The sequence below is a fragment of the Ursus arctos genome, chromosome X (genome assembly GCF_023065955.2).
Source record: "Ursus arctos isolate Adak ecotype North America chromosome X, UrsArc2.0, whole genome shotgun sequence".
Classification (NCBI taxonomy): domain Eukaryota; kingdom Metazoa; phylum Chordata; class Mammalia; order Carnivora; family Ursidae; genus Ursus; species Ursus arctos.
In genome coordinates this window covers 97898998-97916343 of record NC_079873.1, presented here as the reverse complement: position 1 = coordinate 97916343, position 17346 = coordinate 97898998, and the positions used below count along the sequence as shown (strand labels likewise).

Sequence of the window (17346 nt, the reverse complement as noted above, 5' to 3'; positions counted from 1 at the left end):
TACTTGCGGTGCTGAAACTGTAAATCAGATTAGTGGTTGTGGCTTGTATCCATGGAGGGTTTGTGTTGAGGAGTGCAAGAGATAGAGTGAGTCATATCTCCCTTATTTATCCAATAGAGCAGTCCCTAAAGAAAGGTGTTTCTCACTGATTCTTTATATTGTTTTGTAAATTATTATTAAATATTTCAGGGGTATAAATTAACATAATGAATAGCTATAAACCCACAACTTAGCTTTAAAAATTAACAAATACAAATGAAGTCCCTGTGTGTCTTTTCGTGGTCCCATTCCTCTCCCTTCCCCGAAGGGGAAATGACAGTCCTAAATTTAATCATCCTTGTACATATTCTTACACTTTTACAAATACATGCATACCTATAAAAATATGTTTTCTCCACGTGTTTAAATTTCATATGAATAACTTGCTTTCTTCTGTCATGATTATGTTTAAAAGGTTTATCCATACTGAGGCATGTACTTCTACTTCATTCAAATTAACTTCTGTGTTTTTTATGCTGTATGAAGACAGCAAAGCTTATCTGCTTTCCTGTTGATACACATTTAGGTTAGGACACACACACACACGTCAATGAATTTGCTTCTTCAAAATGTTCTTGGGTATTCTTAGTCTTTTCTGTTCCGTATAGATTTTAGGATCAGGTTTCCAAACTCTATGAAAAACGTTGTTGGGATATTGACTGGAATTACATTGAACTTACAGAACTGATAGAGGAAAATTGACATCCTAATGATATTGAGGCTTATGGGCCATGAGCACAGTATATCTCTCCATTGATTATGTTTTATTCAATTCAAAAAGTTTAAACATTTTTTATATTTTATTTTATTTTTTTAAGTTTTTATTTTAATGCCAGTTAACATACAGTGTTGTATTAGTTTCAGGTGTACAATATAGTCAACAATTCCGTACAACACCCAGTGCTCATCACAAGTGCACTCCTTAATCCCCATCACCTATTGCTCCCAGTTCCCCTACCCCTAGCCTCTAGTAACCATCAGTTCTCTATAGTTAAGAATCTATTTACTTTGTCTCTCACTCTTTTTCCCTTTGCTTCTTTGTTTTGTTTCTTAAAGTCCACATATGAATGAAACCATATGGTATTTGTCTTTGACTGACTGATTTTGCTTAGCCTAATACTCTCTAGCTCTCCATCCATGTCAACGCAAATGGCAAGATTTCATTCTTTTTCATAGCTAAATAATATTCCATCGTGTGTGTGTGTGTGTGTGTGTGTGTGTAGACCACATCTTCTTTATCCATTCATTGATCAGTGGTCACATGGGCTGCTTCCATATCTTGGCTCTTGCAAATAATGCCACTATAAACACAGGAGTACATGTATCCCTTTGAATGTATTCTTTGGGTAAATATGCAGTAGTATGATTGCTGGATAGTGCGCTAGCTCTATTTTTAACTTTTTGAGGAACCTCCATACTGTTTTCCATAGTAGCTGTGCTAGTTTGCATTCCCACCAATAGTGCAAGAGGGTTTCCCTTTCTCCACATCTTCGCCAACACCTCTTGTTTCTTGTGTTGTTAATTTTAGCCTTTTTGACAGTTTTGAGGTGATATTTTATTTCTGGGTTGCAAGAGTGCAACAGATTTCTGTACGGTGATTTTCTATCCTGGAACTTTGCTGAATTCGTGTATCAGTTCTAGCAATTTTTTTGGTGGAGTGTTTGGGTTTTCTTGTGTAGAGTATCATGTCATCTGCAAATAGTGAAAGTTTTACTTCTTCCTTGCCAATTTGGGTGCCTTTTATTTCTTTTTGTTGTCTGCTATGGCTAGGACTTCCAGTACTTTGTTAAGTAACAGTGGTCAGAGTGGACATCCCTGTCTTGTTCCTGACTTTAGGGGAAAAGCTCTCAGTTTTTCCCCATTGAGGATGCTGTTAGCTCTGGGTTTTTCATATATGGTCTCTACTATGTTGAGTATGTTTCCTCAAAACCTACTTTCTTGTGGGTTTCCATCATGAATGGATCTTGTACTTTATCAAATGATTTTTCTGTATCTATCGAAATGCTTTTTTTTTTTGCATCTGTTGAAATGATCAGATGGTTCTTGTCCTTTCTCTTATTGATGTGATATATCACATTGATTGATTTGTGAATATTGAACCACCCTTGCAACCCAGAAATAAATCACACTTGATCATGGTGAATAATTTTTTTAACATATTGTTGAATTTCATTTGCTAATATCTTGTTGAGGATTTTTGCATCTATGTTTATCATGGATATTGGCCTGTAGTTTTTTTTTTTTTGTAGTGTCTTTATCTGGTTTTGGTATCAGGGTAATGCTGGCCTAATAGAATGGATTTGGAAGTTTTCCTTCCTTTTCTATTTTTTGGAATAGTTTGAGAAGGGTAGGTGTTAACTCTTCTTTAAATGTTTGGTAGAATTCACCTGTGAAGCCATCTCGCCCTGGACTTTTGTTTCTTGGGAGTTTTTTGATTGCTGATACAGTTTCTTTGCTGGTTATCAGTCTGTTCAAATTTTCTGCTTCTTCCTGATTCAGTTTTGGTAGTTCATATGTTTCTAAGAATTTACCCATTTCTTCTAGATTGTCCAAATAGTCAGCATACAGTTTTTCATAATATTCTCTTACAATTGTTTGTATTTCTATGCTGTTAGTTGTTATTTCTCCTTTCTCGTTTGTGGTTTTATTTATGTGAGTCCTTTCTCTTTTTTTTTCTTGGTAAGTCTGGCTAGGGTTTATCACTTTTATTAGTTTTTTAAAGAACCAGTTCCTAGTTTCATAGATCTGTTCTATTGGGGGGTTTTTTAGTTTCTGTATCATTTATTTCTGCTCTAATCTTTATTTATTTCCTTCCTTCTGCTGGTTTTAGCTTTTGTTTATTGTTCTTTTTCTAGGTCCTTCAGGTGTAAGGTTAGGTTGTGTATTTGAGATTTTTCTTGCTTCTTGAGGTAGGCTATATTGCTATAAACTTCCCTTTTAGAACCATTTTTGCTGCTTCCCAAAGGTTTTGGGCTGTTATGTGTTCAATTTCATTAGTTTCCATGTCCTTTTTTATTTCTTCTTTTATTTCCTGGTTGACCCATTCATTGCTTAGTAGCATGTTATTTAACCTCCATGTATTAGTGGTCTTTCCAGATTTTGTGTGTGTGTGTGTGTGTGTGTGTGTGTGTGTGTGTGTGAGACTGACTTCCAGTTTCATAGCATTGTAGTAAGAAAAGATGTGTGGTATATGACTTCAATCTTCCTGAATTTGTTGAGGCTGGTTTTGTGGGCTAATATGTGATCTATTCTGAAGACTGTTCCATGTGCACTTGAAAAGAGTGTGTATTCTGCTGTTTTGGGGTGGAATGTTCTGAATATATTTATTAAGTCCATCTGTGCCTGTCATTCAAAGCCATTGTTTCCTTGTTGATTTTCTGCTTAGGTGGTTTGTTCATTAATATAGGTGGGGTGTTAAAGTCCCCTACTATTATTGTATTATTATCAATTAGTTCCTTTATGTTCATTACTAACTGTTTTATGTATTTGGGTTTTCCTATCTTGGCTGCATATACATTTACAACTGTTGTATCTTCTTTTTGGATTATCCCCCTTATTATTATATAATGTCCTTCTTTGTGTCTTGTTACAGTCTTTCTTTTAAAGTCTATTTTGTCTGATATAAATATTGCTACTGTAGCTTTCTTTCAACATCCATTTGCGTGAAAAATGTTTCTTCATCTCCACACTTCTAATCTGCAGGTGTCTTTATGTCTAAAATGAGTCTCTTCTAGGAAACATATAGATGGGTCTTTTTTAATCCATTCTATCACCCTGTGTGTTTTGATTGGAGGGTTTAGTCCATTTATATTCAACGTAATTTTTAAAAGATTTTTATTTATTTATTTGAGATAGAGTGAGTGAGCAAGTGAGAGAGAGAGAGAGAGAGCATAAGCCAGGGGAGAGGCAGAGGAAGAGGGAGAAGCAGACTCCCCACTGGGTAGGAAGCCCAATGTGGGACTCTATCCCAGGACCCTGGGATCATGACCTGAGCCGAAGGCAGATGCTTAACCAACTGTGCCCCTCAAAGTAATTATTGATAGATATGTATTTATTGCCATTTTATTACTTGTTTTGTGATTATTTCTGAAGATTGTCTCTGATCCTTTCTTGTCTTTTCTTTCATGTTTTGCTAGTTTTCTTTAGTGATATATTTGGATTTATTTCTCTTTCTTCTTTGTATGTTTATTAGTGCTTTCTGATATATGGTTACCAATAGGTTTATATATAACCTTTTCTGCTTATAGCAATCTGTATTAAGTTGATGGTCATTTAAGTTTGAACCCAGTCTTTTTTCCCCTCCTCCCCACATTTTAGGTATAAATTTTATATCCTTCTTGTAAGTTCCTTGACTGAGTTTTTTTACAGAAATATTCATTTTTATTGATTTTTTGTTGCCTACCTTTATACTGTCACTTTGGTCTCTCCTTTCCAGTCAAAGAGTCCCCTTTAATATTTCTTGCAGGGCTGATTGACTGTTTATGAACTCCTTTAGTTTTTGTTTGTCTGGGAAACTCTTTTATCTCTCCTTCTATTCTGAATGATAGCTTTACTGAATAGAGTATTCTTGGCTGTGGATTTTTCCCATTCAGCACATGGACTGTATGACGCCACTCCCTTCTGTCTTGCCAAGTTTCTGTTAAGAAATCTCCTGCTAGCCTTATGGGCTTTCCCTTGTAAGTTACTGACCTCTTTTGTCTTGGTGTGTTTAAGATTTTTTTCTTTATCACTATTCTTGCCAATTTAATTATAATATGCTTGGGGTGGGTCTGCGTTTGTTGATTTTCATGGGAGTTCTCTGTGCTTCCTGTATCTGGATATCTGGTTCCTTCCCCAGATTAGGGAAATGTTCAGCTATTATTTCTTCAAATAAATTTCCTGCCCCTTCTCTCTTCTTCTTCTAGGACTCCTATAATAAGAATGCTGTTATGTTTGATGGAGTCACTGAATTCCCTAAGTCTATTCTCATTTTATGTAATTCTTTTTTCTCGCTTTTGTTCAGCTTGATTACTTTCCATTATTCTGTCTTCTAGGTCACTAATTCATTCCTCTGTTTCTTCCATCCTGCTGCATTCCATCAAGGTGTGTTTCTCAATTCGTTTATTGAGCCTGTTATCTCTACTATGTGTTAAGGGTCTCACTCATGTCTTCCTCCTTTTTCAAGTCCAGTGAGTATCCTTATGATCATTGCTTTAAATTCTATGAGGCATGTTACTTATCTCTGTTTCGCTAGATCTCTGGCTGTGGCCTTGTCCTTCTCTTTCATTTGGGATAAATTTCTCTGTCTTCTCATTTTATCTGTCTCTTTGTGTCTGTTTCTGTGTGTTAAGAAAGTCAGCTTTGTTTTCTGCTCTTGAATGTAGTGACTTTATGAAGAGGAGCTCCTGAAGTGCCCTGCAATGCAGCATCCCCTCTTCACCAGACGTGGTACTTCAGGAGAGTATCCTATGTGCGTTGCTTAGGCCCTGCTGTTGTGCCTGAGTCACTTTTCCTTTCAGTGCAGTCATCTGCCCTGACTCTCTGGCTGTTGCAGGCTGTGCTTACTCTTTGTGGTGCTAGTGGGACCCAGACAGGCCAGCTCTGAGGGGCGGTGCCCACTGGGGAGCTTGGGAGCAGGTTGGCAGTGTTAGCAAAATTTTCATTGGGCCACTAGTGCTATGCCAGATAAAATGCTGCAGTGGCTAAGGGCTGTGTGCCAGGGTGGCGGAGGGCACAGTGCAATGGCTGGGCATGGCGTGAGGCAGCAGCTGTGCACCTGGCCTGTGGGCATGGCGTACGTGGGTACCTGGGCATGTGTGGCTGGGCGCTACACTGTATCTGCACTGACTGCTCATTCAGCTTTAATGAAATTTGCCCTGAGCCCTGAGCCAATGTTACAAGTGTCTGTGCTACCCCACCTGCCATGGGTGACTCTGTTTATGCTGGGGTATGGGAGAGGAAAATGGTACCTTCCAACTCCCTCATTTTCAATGAAGTCCTCCAACACTCTCCGAAATCAGATTGAATAGATCTGTCTCCCATTTGCCTCTGGCATTATGTAAACTGTCATTTTTATGTTGCCTCTCTGCATAGGCTGCTGTCTCTTTAAGGGCAGTGACCCAGCTATCACTCACCCTCACAGCTCACCTAGGGTTGAGTCTGCTGACTTAAAGCTCCAGGCTCCCAAGTCCAGGTGGTTATACAAACTCACAGAATTCAGCCCCTCTGGTTTTCTAAGCCAAATGTTATGGGGATTAGTCCTCCCCATGTGAAATCCCTGGTGTGAGGGCCTGTTTCTCTGCCCTTTCCTCCCCATGCAGCTCAATCCCTCCTGCAGGCAGCCTCCCTCCACCTTTCTGACCTTCCTAACCTTTCAGATGCAGCTTCTTCTCCATATTTAGTTATGGTGTTTGTTCTGCCAGTCGTCAAATCACTCTCTGGCTTATTGACTTCGATGTGGATGATACCTAGTTATAAGCATGGGGCAGGGTGAGTTCAGGGTCCCTATACTGTGTCATCTTCCCAAGTTCTGAAAAACATTCTAAAAATCTTATATAAAAGAATGTTGAACTTTTTTTGCTAGATTTATTATTGTGAGATTTTTTAAGTACATATTCTAACTTGCCTTCCATATATAGAAATGATGTTGAACTTTTTTCTGTTGTTCTTGTATCCAACAACTTTGCTGTCCTCCTCTATTTCTCATAATTTACTTATACATTCCATTTTGTCTCTTCCTTTTCAGGTATTACACATTATATATTTTTGGTTGCCTTATCACACTAGCCAACATCTCTAGTACAACATTGAATTAGAAGCATTAATTGTAGTACTTCTGACTTTAAGAGGAGTATCTCTATTATTTTATTACTAAATGTGATGATTACTTTAGGATTTTGGTAAATCACTTTTATAATATCCAGTAAGTCCTCTTCTAGTCCTGTTTTGCTGAGAGATTCTATCATGAGTAGGAACTGAGTTTTATATAATGCTCTTTCTGTATTTTAAGATAATTTTTCTTTAATCTACTATGAAATGAACTTAAAGTGAAATGGATTAATTCAGTGACAGATTACATGACTACATTTTCAAAAGTTAAACCATCCTACCGTTCATGCCTACTTGGTTGTAATTTCCTTTTTTAAAAAAGATTTTATTTATTTATTAGAGAGAGAAAGAGTGTGTGCATGAGTTGGGGGAGGGGCAGTGGGAGAGGGAGAAGCAGACTCTCTGCTGAACAGGGATCCTGAGTTGGGGCTCAATCCCAGGACCCTGAGATCATGACCTGAGACAAAGTCAGATGCTTAACCAAGTGAGCCACCCAGGCACCCCAGTTATAATTTCTGTATTTGCGTATGTGTATGTGTGTGTGCTGGTTTGCTTTCCAGATCTTTTATTGTAGATTTTTGCAGCCATGTTTATAAATGAGATTGGCCTATAGAAAAGTCCCTTTTTTTCTTACCCCATTTTGGCACTAGATTATAGTAGTCTCACAAAATCATTCAGGAAGACTTCTCTCTTTTCCTATTGTCTGGTATAGCTTAAAGTAGAGATTCTCTGTTCCTTGGAAATTTAGCAAAATACACATACAAAACCATGTGGGCCATTTTCAGTGTCTTTAATGTGCATTCAGCCTTTGTATTTCTTCTCAAGTCCATTTTGTTTCCTTGAAAAATGTGTACTTCTTCTAAGGTTTCAAACTTACTGGCATAAAGTTGTTCATAGCACTCTCATTTATTTTTATATTTTAATCTTTAATGTTTATTTGTATCATTTCTTTTCTTATTTTCCTTTCTCTCTCTTGCCAGAGGGTTCTCTATTTTATTATTCATGTCAAAAGCACAGATTTTGGTTTTGTTGATCTTCTCTATTGCTTCTTTGTTTCTGGTTTCATTAACTTCTGCTCTTACCTTTTTTTGTTTCCTTCCTTCTGCTTATATGCAGTCCTTTTTCTAGCTTTTTGAGTTGGACACTTTGTTCATTAGTTTTCAATTGTTCTTTTCTATTAAATGTATGTAAGGCTGTAAATTTCCTTTAAGGAACTGTCTAAGCTGTATCCCACAAGTTTTTATAGATAGTATTTTCAGTGTTATTCAGTTTCTAATTTCCAATATAATTTTTATGTAATCCATGAATTATTTGGAAGTGTGTTTTTAAAAAACACTTTTCTGTGGTGTTTTTTTTTTTTGCTTTTTGTTTATTGATTTCTAATTTTAATGCATTTTGCTGAAGCATCGTGATCTGTAGGATGTAAAATCTTTGCCATTTATTGAGCCTCGCCTTGTAAACTAGTATTTGTCAGTTTTAGTAAGTATTCTCTATGTGCTTGAAAAGAATATATATCATATAGTCTTAGCTTTGGGGTTCCATGTATGTCCAGTATATTAAAGTTGTTAATTGTACTATTTAAATTTTCTACTTCCTCACTAATTTTTTAGCTTCTTATTACTGATTGTGAAATTTTCAGTTTGTCTTATTATCAGTCTATCAGCTTGTGCTTTATCTATCTGGAAGCTATATTTTCTTATTCGGTCTGAATTTTTACATCTCCCTGATGAATTATTCCTTTAATCATTACATAATGACTCTCTTTATCCATAATAATGCTTTATACCTTGAAATCTATTTTGTCTGATAATGTTATAGCTACACCAAGCTTCTCTAGGATGGTACTTTTCTAGAATGCCTGTTTCCTTTTATTACCAAATTTGTATTAGTATATTTCAGCACATCTCTTATTAACAGAAAGAACATAACTAGATTTTCTTCTCCACTGAGTTCCAGAGTCTCTCTCTTTTAAATTTCAAGTTCAGTTAGTTTTCATTTACTAGGGATTACTGACATGTTTGGATTTATAGCCCAGAATCTTCTTTTGTGTCTCCTATTTATAATTATTTTTTCTTTGTCGTTCCCCCTTTTCTGCTTTTTCTTTGATTGAGTTATCTTCATTCTTTTTCAACCTGGGAAGTTGTAAAGTTCTGTATGTTTCTGTTCTTCTGGTCATTACAACTAATTTCTTAACATTTTATTAAAATATAACATATATGGAGAAAAGTATAAAAGTCATAAGTATACAGTCTAGTGAATTATCTAAGTATAAAACACCTGTTAACTGCCACCCAAGTCAAAATGTAGGATACTATGCCCAGAGGTCTCCTTTATGGACCTCCCCAATTATTACCTCCTCCTTCCTTCCTCCCCAGCATAACTATCTTGAACTTCTGATATTTGCCTGCTTTCCAAAAATTTTATTAATGGAATCTTACAGTATGTATGATTTTGCATCTCATTTCTTTCACTCAACATTATTTTTGGAGGAATTCATCTATATTATGGCACATAGTTGTAGATTATCCATTTTCATTGTGACATACTTTTTTTTTTTTTTGCAAAATTACCACAGTTGTATCTTCTATTGTTGATGGATATTTAAAGCATTTCCATTTTTTGGCTAGCACATATAATTCTATGAACACTTTTATACATATCTTTCAGTGAACATTTGCTTGCTTGCACTTCTGTTGAGTAAATGCTAAGAAGTGGAATCGCTGAGCCATAAGGAATACATATATCAAACTTTAGCAGATAATGTCAAAGAGTTTTCCTAAGTGGTTGTACCAATTTACTCAATCACCTGTAGTATGTGAGACTTTTTATTACTTCACATTGTCACCAACACTTATTACTGTCAGTCTTATAGATTTTAACCATTCTTGTGTGTCCAGTGGTATTTCATTGTTATGTTATTTTATATCTCCCTGACAAGTGATGATGCTAAGCATGTTTCCGTATGGTTTTGTAGACTTGCATATCATCCAAAAGTACCTCTTCAGATCTCTTGCCCATTTTTCTTTTTTTTAAGATTTTATTTGATTTATTTATTTACTTGAGAGAGAGGGAGAGAGTTGGGGGAGGGACAGAGGGAGAGGGAGAGGCAGAGAACTCAAGCAGACTCCATGCTGAGCACAGAGCCCAGCACAGGGCTCAGTCTTATGACCCTGAGATCATGACCTGAGCCAAAACCAAGAGTCAGACGCTTAACCGACTGAGCCACACAGACATCCCAAGATCTTTTGCCCATTATTCTATTGAGTTATGTGTCTTATTATTATTGATTTGAAGAAGTACTTTGTATATCCTGGATACAAGCTTTTTCATTTATATGTGCCGTGAATATATTCTACCAATTATAGCATGTTTTTTCTTTGTCTTTTGATTAGAAGTTTTTAATTTTGATACAGCCCAATTTATTAATTTTTACCCTTATGGTTAGCATTTTTGTGTACTGTTTAAGAATTTTTTTTTACCCCAAGATCATGACTTTTTTTCTTATGTTGTGTTTCTTGTGTTGTGTTTTGATAGTTTGTGTTTACTACACTGTATCTGGAATTGATTTTATATATGGGGTGAGGGGTTTTTTTTTCTGGTGGATATTCAGTTTCCCAGAACCATGTAACTTAAAACAGCAAATTTATTTCACAGTTGCCTGCAGTGCCATATTAACCATAAATCAAGGATCCTTATAAGTTTTAGGACTCTATTCACTCTCATTTGTCTATTTGCCATTGTGTCAATACCCACTGTCTAAGTTAATATGACTTTACAGTAAGTCTTGCTGTTGGCTAGAGTACATCTGCTCACCTTATTCTGCTTCTTTCTTTAGCTGGTTAATATTTACACACATGTACAAACACACACACACGTACACAAACTGCCAAGGTATTGATTGAGATTGCATTTAATCTACAGAATAATTTGGGGGAAATTGACATCTTTAATTTTTTTTTTAATTAATGAGTTTGGCATAGCTTTCCATTTATCCAGTTCTTCTCTAATTTTTCTCATAAAGTTTTACAGTTTTCATCATAGGTCTTGCAAATATTTTTTTAAATTTATTACTAGGTATATGGTGGTGTGATGCTATTATACATGGTTTAAATTTTTCTCGTTGTTGTTGATATAAAGAGAATTTTTTATATATTAGCCTAATATCTAGAGAACTTGCCAAATTCACATATTCTAATAATTAATCTATACAGATTCTTTTTGTAGTTTGTATATGTACAATCATACTATCTTTGAATAATGATGGTTTTATTTATTCCTTTTTAATTTTTATATATTTTTTTCTTTTTCTTACATTATTTCACTGCCTAGGACCTCTAAAATTATGGTGTATAGAAATGATGATATTCAGTCTAAATCCCACAGATTTTTGTTTCATGTTTGGTTTGTTAGTGTGTGTGTGTGTGTGTGTGTGTGTGTGTGTGTGTGTAAATTAAAAAGCAGTTTATATTTCAAAAAAAGGAAGTGATGATCATAGGTAGGCATCTTTTCTCAGTTCTCAATAATAGAAAAACTATTTCAGCATCTCACTATTAAATAAGATGTTTGCTGTAGGGTTTTTTGTAGCTAATCTTTATCAGATTAAAGTTCCTCCTAGTCTTAATTTGCTATGAGCCTTTATCATGAATAGATGTTTAGTATTTTACTAAGTACTTACTATGTATCTATTTAGATGACCATATGATTTTCTCTTTTATTCCAGATGTGTGATGAATGACATTGATTAATTTTCAGATATTAACATAATTGTGTATTCCTAGAATAAGCACAAATTGGTCATTATATTATTTCATGTTATGTAATGCTAGATTTGTTATGTTAGTGTTTTAAGATTTTGCATTCGTATTCATGAGTGAGATTGACCTGTATTTTTTCCTGTCATATTCTTGTCAGGATTTTATATCAAGATTATGCTTGCCTCATAACTCACATTGTGGTGTTTCCTCTTTTTCTATTCTTTGAAAAAGATTATTCAAGACTGGTAGTTTTTCTTCCTTAAAAGTTTGGTATATTTACAAGTGAAGTCATCTGAGACTGTGATTTTCTTTGTGGGAATATTTTTCATTGTGGATTTAGGTTCTTTATAGAAACTTCAGTTTCCTTTATGTGAAGGTGTTCATTATTGTAGGTTGTGTACTAGGAATTTGGCCATTTCATTGAAATTTTCAAATGTATTGACAAAAAGTTGTTTGTAATGTTCTTTTATGATGTTTTATGTCGTACATTTAATAGCAATGTCATCTTTTTCATTTGTGATATTGGTTATTTGGATTTTCTGTATTTTCTTCTTGATCAGTTCCCATCAGATGTTTATCAGTTTTGTTAGGCTATGCAAATTGTCAAGCATTGGCTTTCTCGATCCTTTCTATTGTATGTTTGTTCCTATTTAATTAATTTCAGCTTTTATAATTATTATTTTCTTTCTTCTACCCTCTTTCAGTTTACTTTGCTTTTCTTTTTTCTAATTTCTTGGAATGGATGCATGGGTCATTGTTTTCAGTTGGTTTTCCTTTTTACCTTTTAGGTTTTCCTATATACATGGATTTAGTTATACCAATTTTGATATGTTCATTGTATTTTCATTCATTTAAAGTATTTTCTACTTTCCATGATGATTTCTTTTTGTTTCATAGTTTTTTTTAGATGTATATTTTGTAATTTCCAAACTTATGTGCATTTTATAGTTACCTTTTGTTTATCTTTGTATTTCAAGTTTAAGTCCACAGTGGGCAGACAACATGCTATAAATAATTTCAATACTTGGGGGCGCCTGGGTGGCACAGCGGTTAAGCGTCTGCCTTCGGCTCAGGGCGTGATCCCGGCGTTATGGGATCGAGCCCCACATCAGGCTCCTCCGCTATGAGCCTGCTTCTTCCTCTCCCACTCCCCCTGCTTGTGTTCCCTCTCTCACTGGCTGTCTCTATCTCTGTCAAATAAATAAATAAAATCTTTAAAAAAAAAATAATAATTTCAATACTTGAGATACGTTGAGACTTGCTTTATAGCCCAGCATATGGTCAATATTTGTAAATGTTCCATGTGTACTTGAAAATTATGTGCATTTTGTATCATTTATTGTAGTGCTCTATATGTGTCAGTTAGATCAAATCTGATAATCATGTTACTCAAATATTTCATATCCTTTCTGATTTGTTGCCTGCTTGTTCTATCAGTTAATGAGAAAGGGGGCCATTAAAGTCTCTGTGTTGTGAATTTGTCTTTTTCTTTTTTGTTTCTTCAATTTTGCTTCATATATTTGGCTTGATATTTTCTTCAGTATTAGAAATTTCTTAGCCATTATGTAGCCAAATATTTTTTTTAGCATCCATGAGACTGACAAAAGCTCTACCCAGTTTCTGAGTCTTCAGCTGACTCTACCAGAGCTGACAGATACTTCTAGAGGAAAAGCACCCATAAATGTCAAACTCACCTCTCTGGGTTTTCTTTTTCTCCTAGAATGTGGCCCAGTAATTCTTTACTCTTTTGTGAATTCCAGTAATGTCCAACAGTTTTTAAATATATTTTGCCTAGATTTTCCAGTTTCTATCAGGAGAGAATAGTAAAAATTACTGAGGTCACAATTACTAAAAACAATTTCACCTTTAAGTTTTTATATGCATACTTGACAAAGTACCTACTTAACTCCTGAATATTGTACAAAGTTTTAGAAATATTTCATTCAGGACATGCTATTGCACATATTATTATTAGGTAGTATTTTATTTCAATATTGTTTTCTAACTCCCAAATTTATTACTATTAATGATATTATTCTTATTCTAGTTAATACTTCCTTGCCATCCCTCTGGGCTAGTGGATAGAGTTTATTAGTCCCCATCTCACTGAGATTGCACCCCTTCAAGGGTCCTTACTTTCTGCAGGAATTTCAGTCTAACTCCCCATTTTAATGGGCCAAAAATCTCATCCCTTTTTCCTCTGTGGACATAGATTTCCAAGCCCCTAGTCATTACTGAATATAATAACCACTCAGAGATATCAGAAGGTTGACTTATATGCTTACTTCTTTGGCTGTTAGCATCATCTCTGCTTCTGGCATTTGATAATTCTGTTTCTTGTGAGCCAGGACATGTAATTTTTAAAATTATTACATTATATTCAACAGTTCTAAGGTTTATATTGAGATGGTTTAAGAATAAGCTAGTCTGCCATTTTGTTGATACTGTTCATCTAGTCCTATTACTTTCCAGGAAATCACCAGAACAGTATTTTTCTATGCCTGAAGCTTATAGTTGTATAAAGCAAGATACATAAAAATTTGCCTCTAATTGTTTCTGTTAGCTCTGACTTGATTGGCTTTGACCCATTTAGCTCCCTAATCTTCGAAAGGCCCTTTCAGTCCAGCCTTGGGGAAGGCCATTAAAGGGAGCATAATCACAAACTCAGATTCACGACAAGAACAGAAATCAGAAATCCAGATTATCAATTAGATATTCAGAACCAAGATATAGAGAGTAGGTGCTATTTCAAGATCAGCCTACTTGAATCACCATTTATTAGGCAAAGCACCCCCTTTTTTAGTATTTTCTTGGTTCTATACTTTTCTTACAATCTGTGGACCCCACGCACAGCTTTCCATTCACTCCTCCACCCATTCAAATCTGACTTTACAACTGCTACCTTATCAGTACAGCTCTTCCTAAAACCACCAACAATTTCCATATTGATAAATGCAATGGACACTTCTCTGCCCAAATCTCACTTGACGTCTCAGTAATATTATACTGCTAGCTACTCTCTTCTTCTTGAAAAAAGGGTCTTCTTCTGGTGTTAGACCAACATCTCCTGGATTTCCTCCTATCACTCACTGCCTCTCCTTCCCGGTCTCCTTTTGATGGTTCCTCCTTTTTTAAAGTTTTTTTTTTTTTTAACTTATGTGATCTCTACACCGAACATGAGGCTCAAACTCAGGACCCTAAGATTAAGAGTCTCATGCTTTTCTGACTGAACCAGCCGGGCACCCCGATGATTCCTCTTTTTATACCCTATTTTTAAATCGTGGGATACCTCAGGGCTCATTCCAAGGGTTGTCTGTCCTCTTTCCTTAGGGATATCATCTAGTCTCATGCCTTTAAATACCACCTGTGTGCTAGTGATTGCCAGTTTCATATCTCCAGCCCTGGCCTGTCAAATTCACTTGGCTGTCTATACATTATCTCAAAGTTAATGTGTGATCTACTACTTTACTCTTCCCTTAGCCTTTCCCATTTCATTAATGGCAGCAGTATCCACCCACTTGTTTAAGCCAAAACTTTTATTTTTCCCCTTCCTTCAATCCTCATATCCAGTATTGAGGAACTCCTGTTGGTTCTACCTCCAAAATATGTCTCAGATATGTCCAGTGACCCTGTGAGATATAAGTATTTTTACTTCCATTGTGTAGTTACACAAGCAGAGATTAAGAGAGCATGTTAGTAATTTTCCTAAGGGTACACAGCTTTTATGCAGAGGAATCCTTATTTCATAGCCACTATTCTTTCTATCATACCTTGACCCACAGAGAATACTTGTGAATGAATTAGTGAACAAATTGATTTAGATAGTAATAAAATCTATACCCATGGCTTTATCAGAAGAATATTCTCACCCACTGAAAAATAACTCTGCTATCTGTACAGTAGAAACCTTTGTTACATAGAAAAAGCCTAGGTACAGGTGATGTAGGCTAATACTAATATCATCACATACCAATACTTCTAAATATATAAAACCAGTTTCAGAATTTGAGATTATGAAAGATAGGTGACTTGGCTTCCAAAACACTCTCTGTTTCTTTCAAGTGTATATGGCCAATTGTACCCAAAACCTATTGCATTATTCCCTTTGTGTTCTCTCTGTAGGCTTTTATCCCCCATTTCCTCCTCCAGCAAGGGTATTCAGTCAAGGAAAAGGTTTGCCAAACTTTTACTTTAGGTTCTCTACTGTCATAAGCTTATTAATATTGAGCATGTCTCAACAAAAAGTCAAGGGGACAGAGGAGAGAGCCTCGGCAGAGCCAGTATACAACTTGATTATATTGGCCAAATAACGAATGACATTTCAAGATAAGACTGTATTTTAATCAACCAGGATTCATTTTAAATGCTTAACGTAAATGCAGATACTGTTTGTATGTTCAGGGAAACCAGTTGATTACCATTGTTGGCAGCTTTACCTTTTGCATATTATAAATTTTATTAGAAAGCTATCTTTCCAATTGTAGAACCTCTCTTCCTGAATGAAGTTAGAGCACAATTTTACTATGTGTGTGTGTGTTTTCCCCAGTGATTGCTTGCAGCATCATAAAATCCTTGTAACATTATTTGTGATCTTAATGAATTTTTAGTGAAACCCACTTGACATTTGTTTGGCACTGACTTCATTTCTAAGCCTTGAATGCCATTATCATTTTATGGACTTTTCAAAATCAATTTGACTTCAGGTTTATTTTATACTTAGAGACTTAACTATCTTTTTTATAGAGTTCCTTGCAAATTCACTGAAATGCTAGAGGTCTTTGTGACATTTGGTTTGTATATTTAAAATATAAATATAGAGTGGGATTTTTGGTAATTCTAATGTCTTTTGTAAAGAACAGACTCTGGTTTTAATAAAATATGTAAATATGTCTTCTTTGAATTTCCCACAGAGCTCTGTACCATGGAGTGTGGGAGCCATGGAGTCTGCTCAAGAGGAATTTGCCAATGTGAAGAAGGCTGGGTAGGACCAACATGTGAAGAACGCTCCTGTCATTCTCACTGTGCCGAGCATGGCCAGTGCAAAGATGGAAAATGTGAGTGTAGCCCTGGATGGGAGGGCGACCACTGCACAATTGGTAAGTACCTCCATACTTTGAACAAAGTACGTTGGATTAACTGAAGAAGGAAAAGCATGTTAGTGATCAATCACCAGGCTTTTCATAGAATTAGAGGTTGGAGGAGAGAAAAGGGAGAAGGGTTAGCCACAAGTTTGAAAGTTTGGTTAACCGGGAGTATTCCTCTTTTGTTGATAGTATCTTATTTTTTTCTTACCCCATTTCTTTGCTCATTACTTCAGTATTCCTTATATTTTCTGTTTTCTGGTGCATCGAGTTACTCAAATGAAAGATGATACATTGGAATAGAGTGTCATTAGTTAATAAGAGAAGTGCTTTTGTTGTGAACATAACATTCCCTGACCATTTTTCCTTTTGAAAAGTATAGGTTGTTTCACTTGAAAGCACTTAGAGGCAATTTCATTAAACGGGTCTACTTTAACCGAGGCCATTCGCTATCATTAGGAGCTGTCTTTAATGTATATGAGGAAGGCACTCCTGACCTACCATCAATAGAACATCTGTGTTGAATTGTTTATCGGGTAGTATAGAGAGTTTACTGAGGCATCAACCCTCTCCCACCCCTTGTCATGACTTTCACTAATTTTGAGGATGCTGCCTGGGAGAACCATCTGTAGGGATGAGAGAGCCTATGTAATGAATCTACCGTG

The 17346-nt window shown here is 35.6% G+C and overlaps 1 protein-coding gene across 2 annotated transcripts in view; it reads left to right on the top strand.

Annotated features, from left to right (window-relative positions):
* TENM1 (teneurin transmembrane protein 1) overlaps positions 1-17346 on the top strand; it is a 759525-nt gene that overhangs the window by 567484 nt on the left and 174695 nt on the right. For both annotated transcript variants that reach the window (XM_044391612.3, XM_057314228.1), the window contains one exon: positions 16511-16696. In XM_044391612.3, the coding sequence (XP_044247547.1) occupies positions 16511-16696 (186 nt within the window). The remainder of the gene's footprint in view (positions 1-16510; positions 16697-17346) is intronic.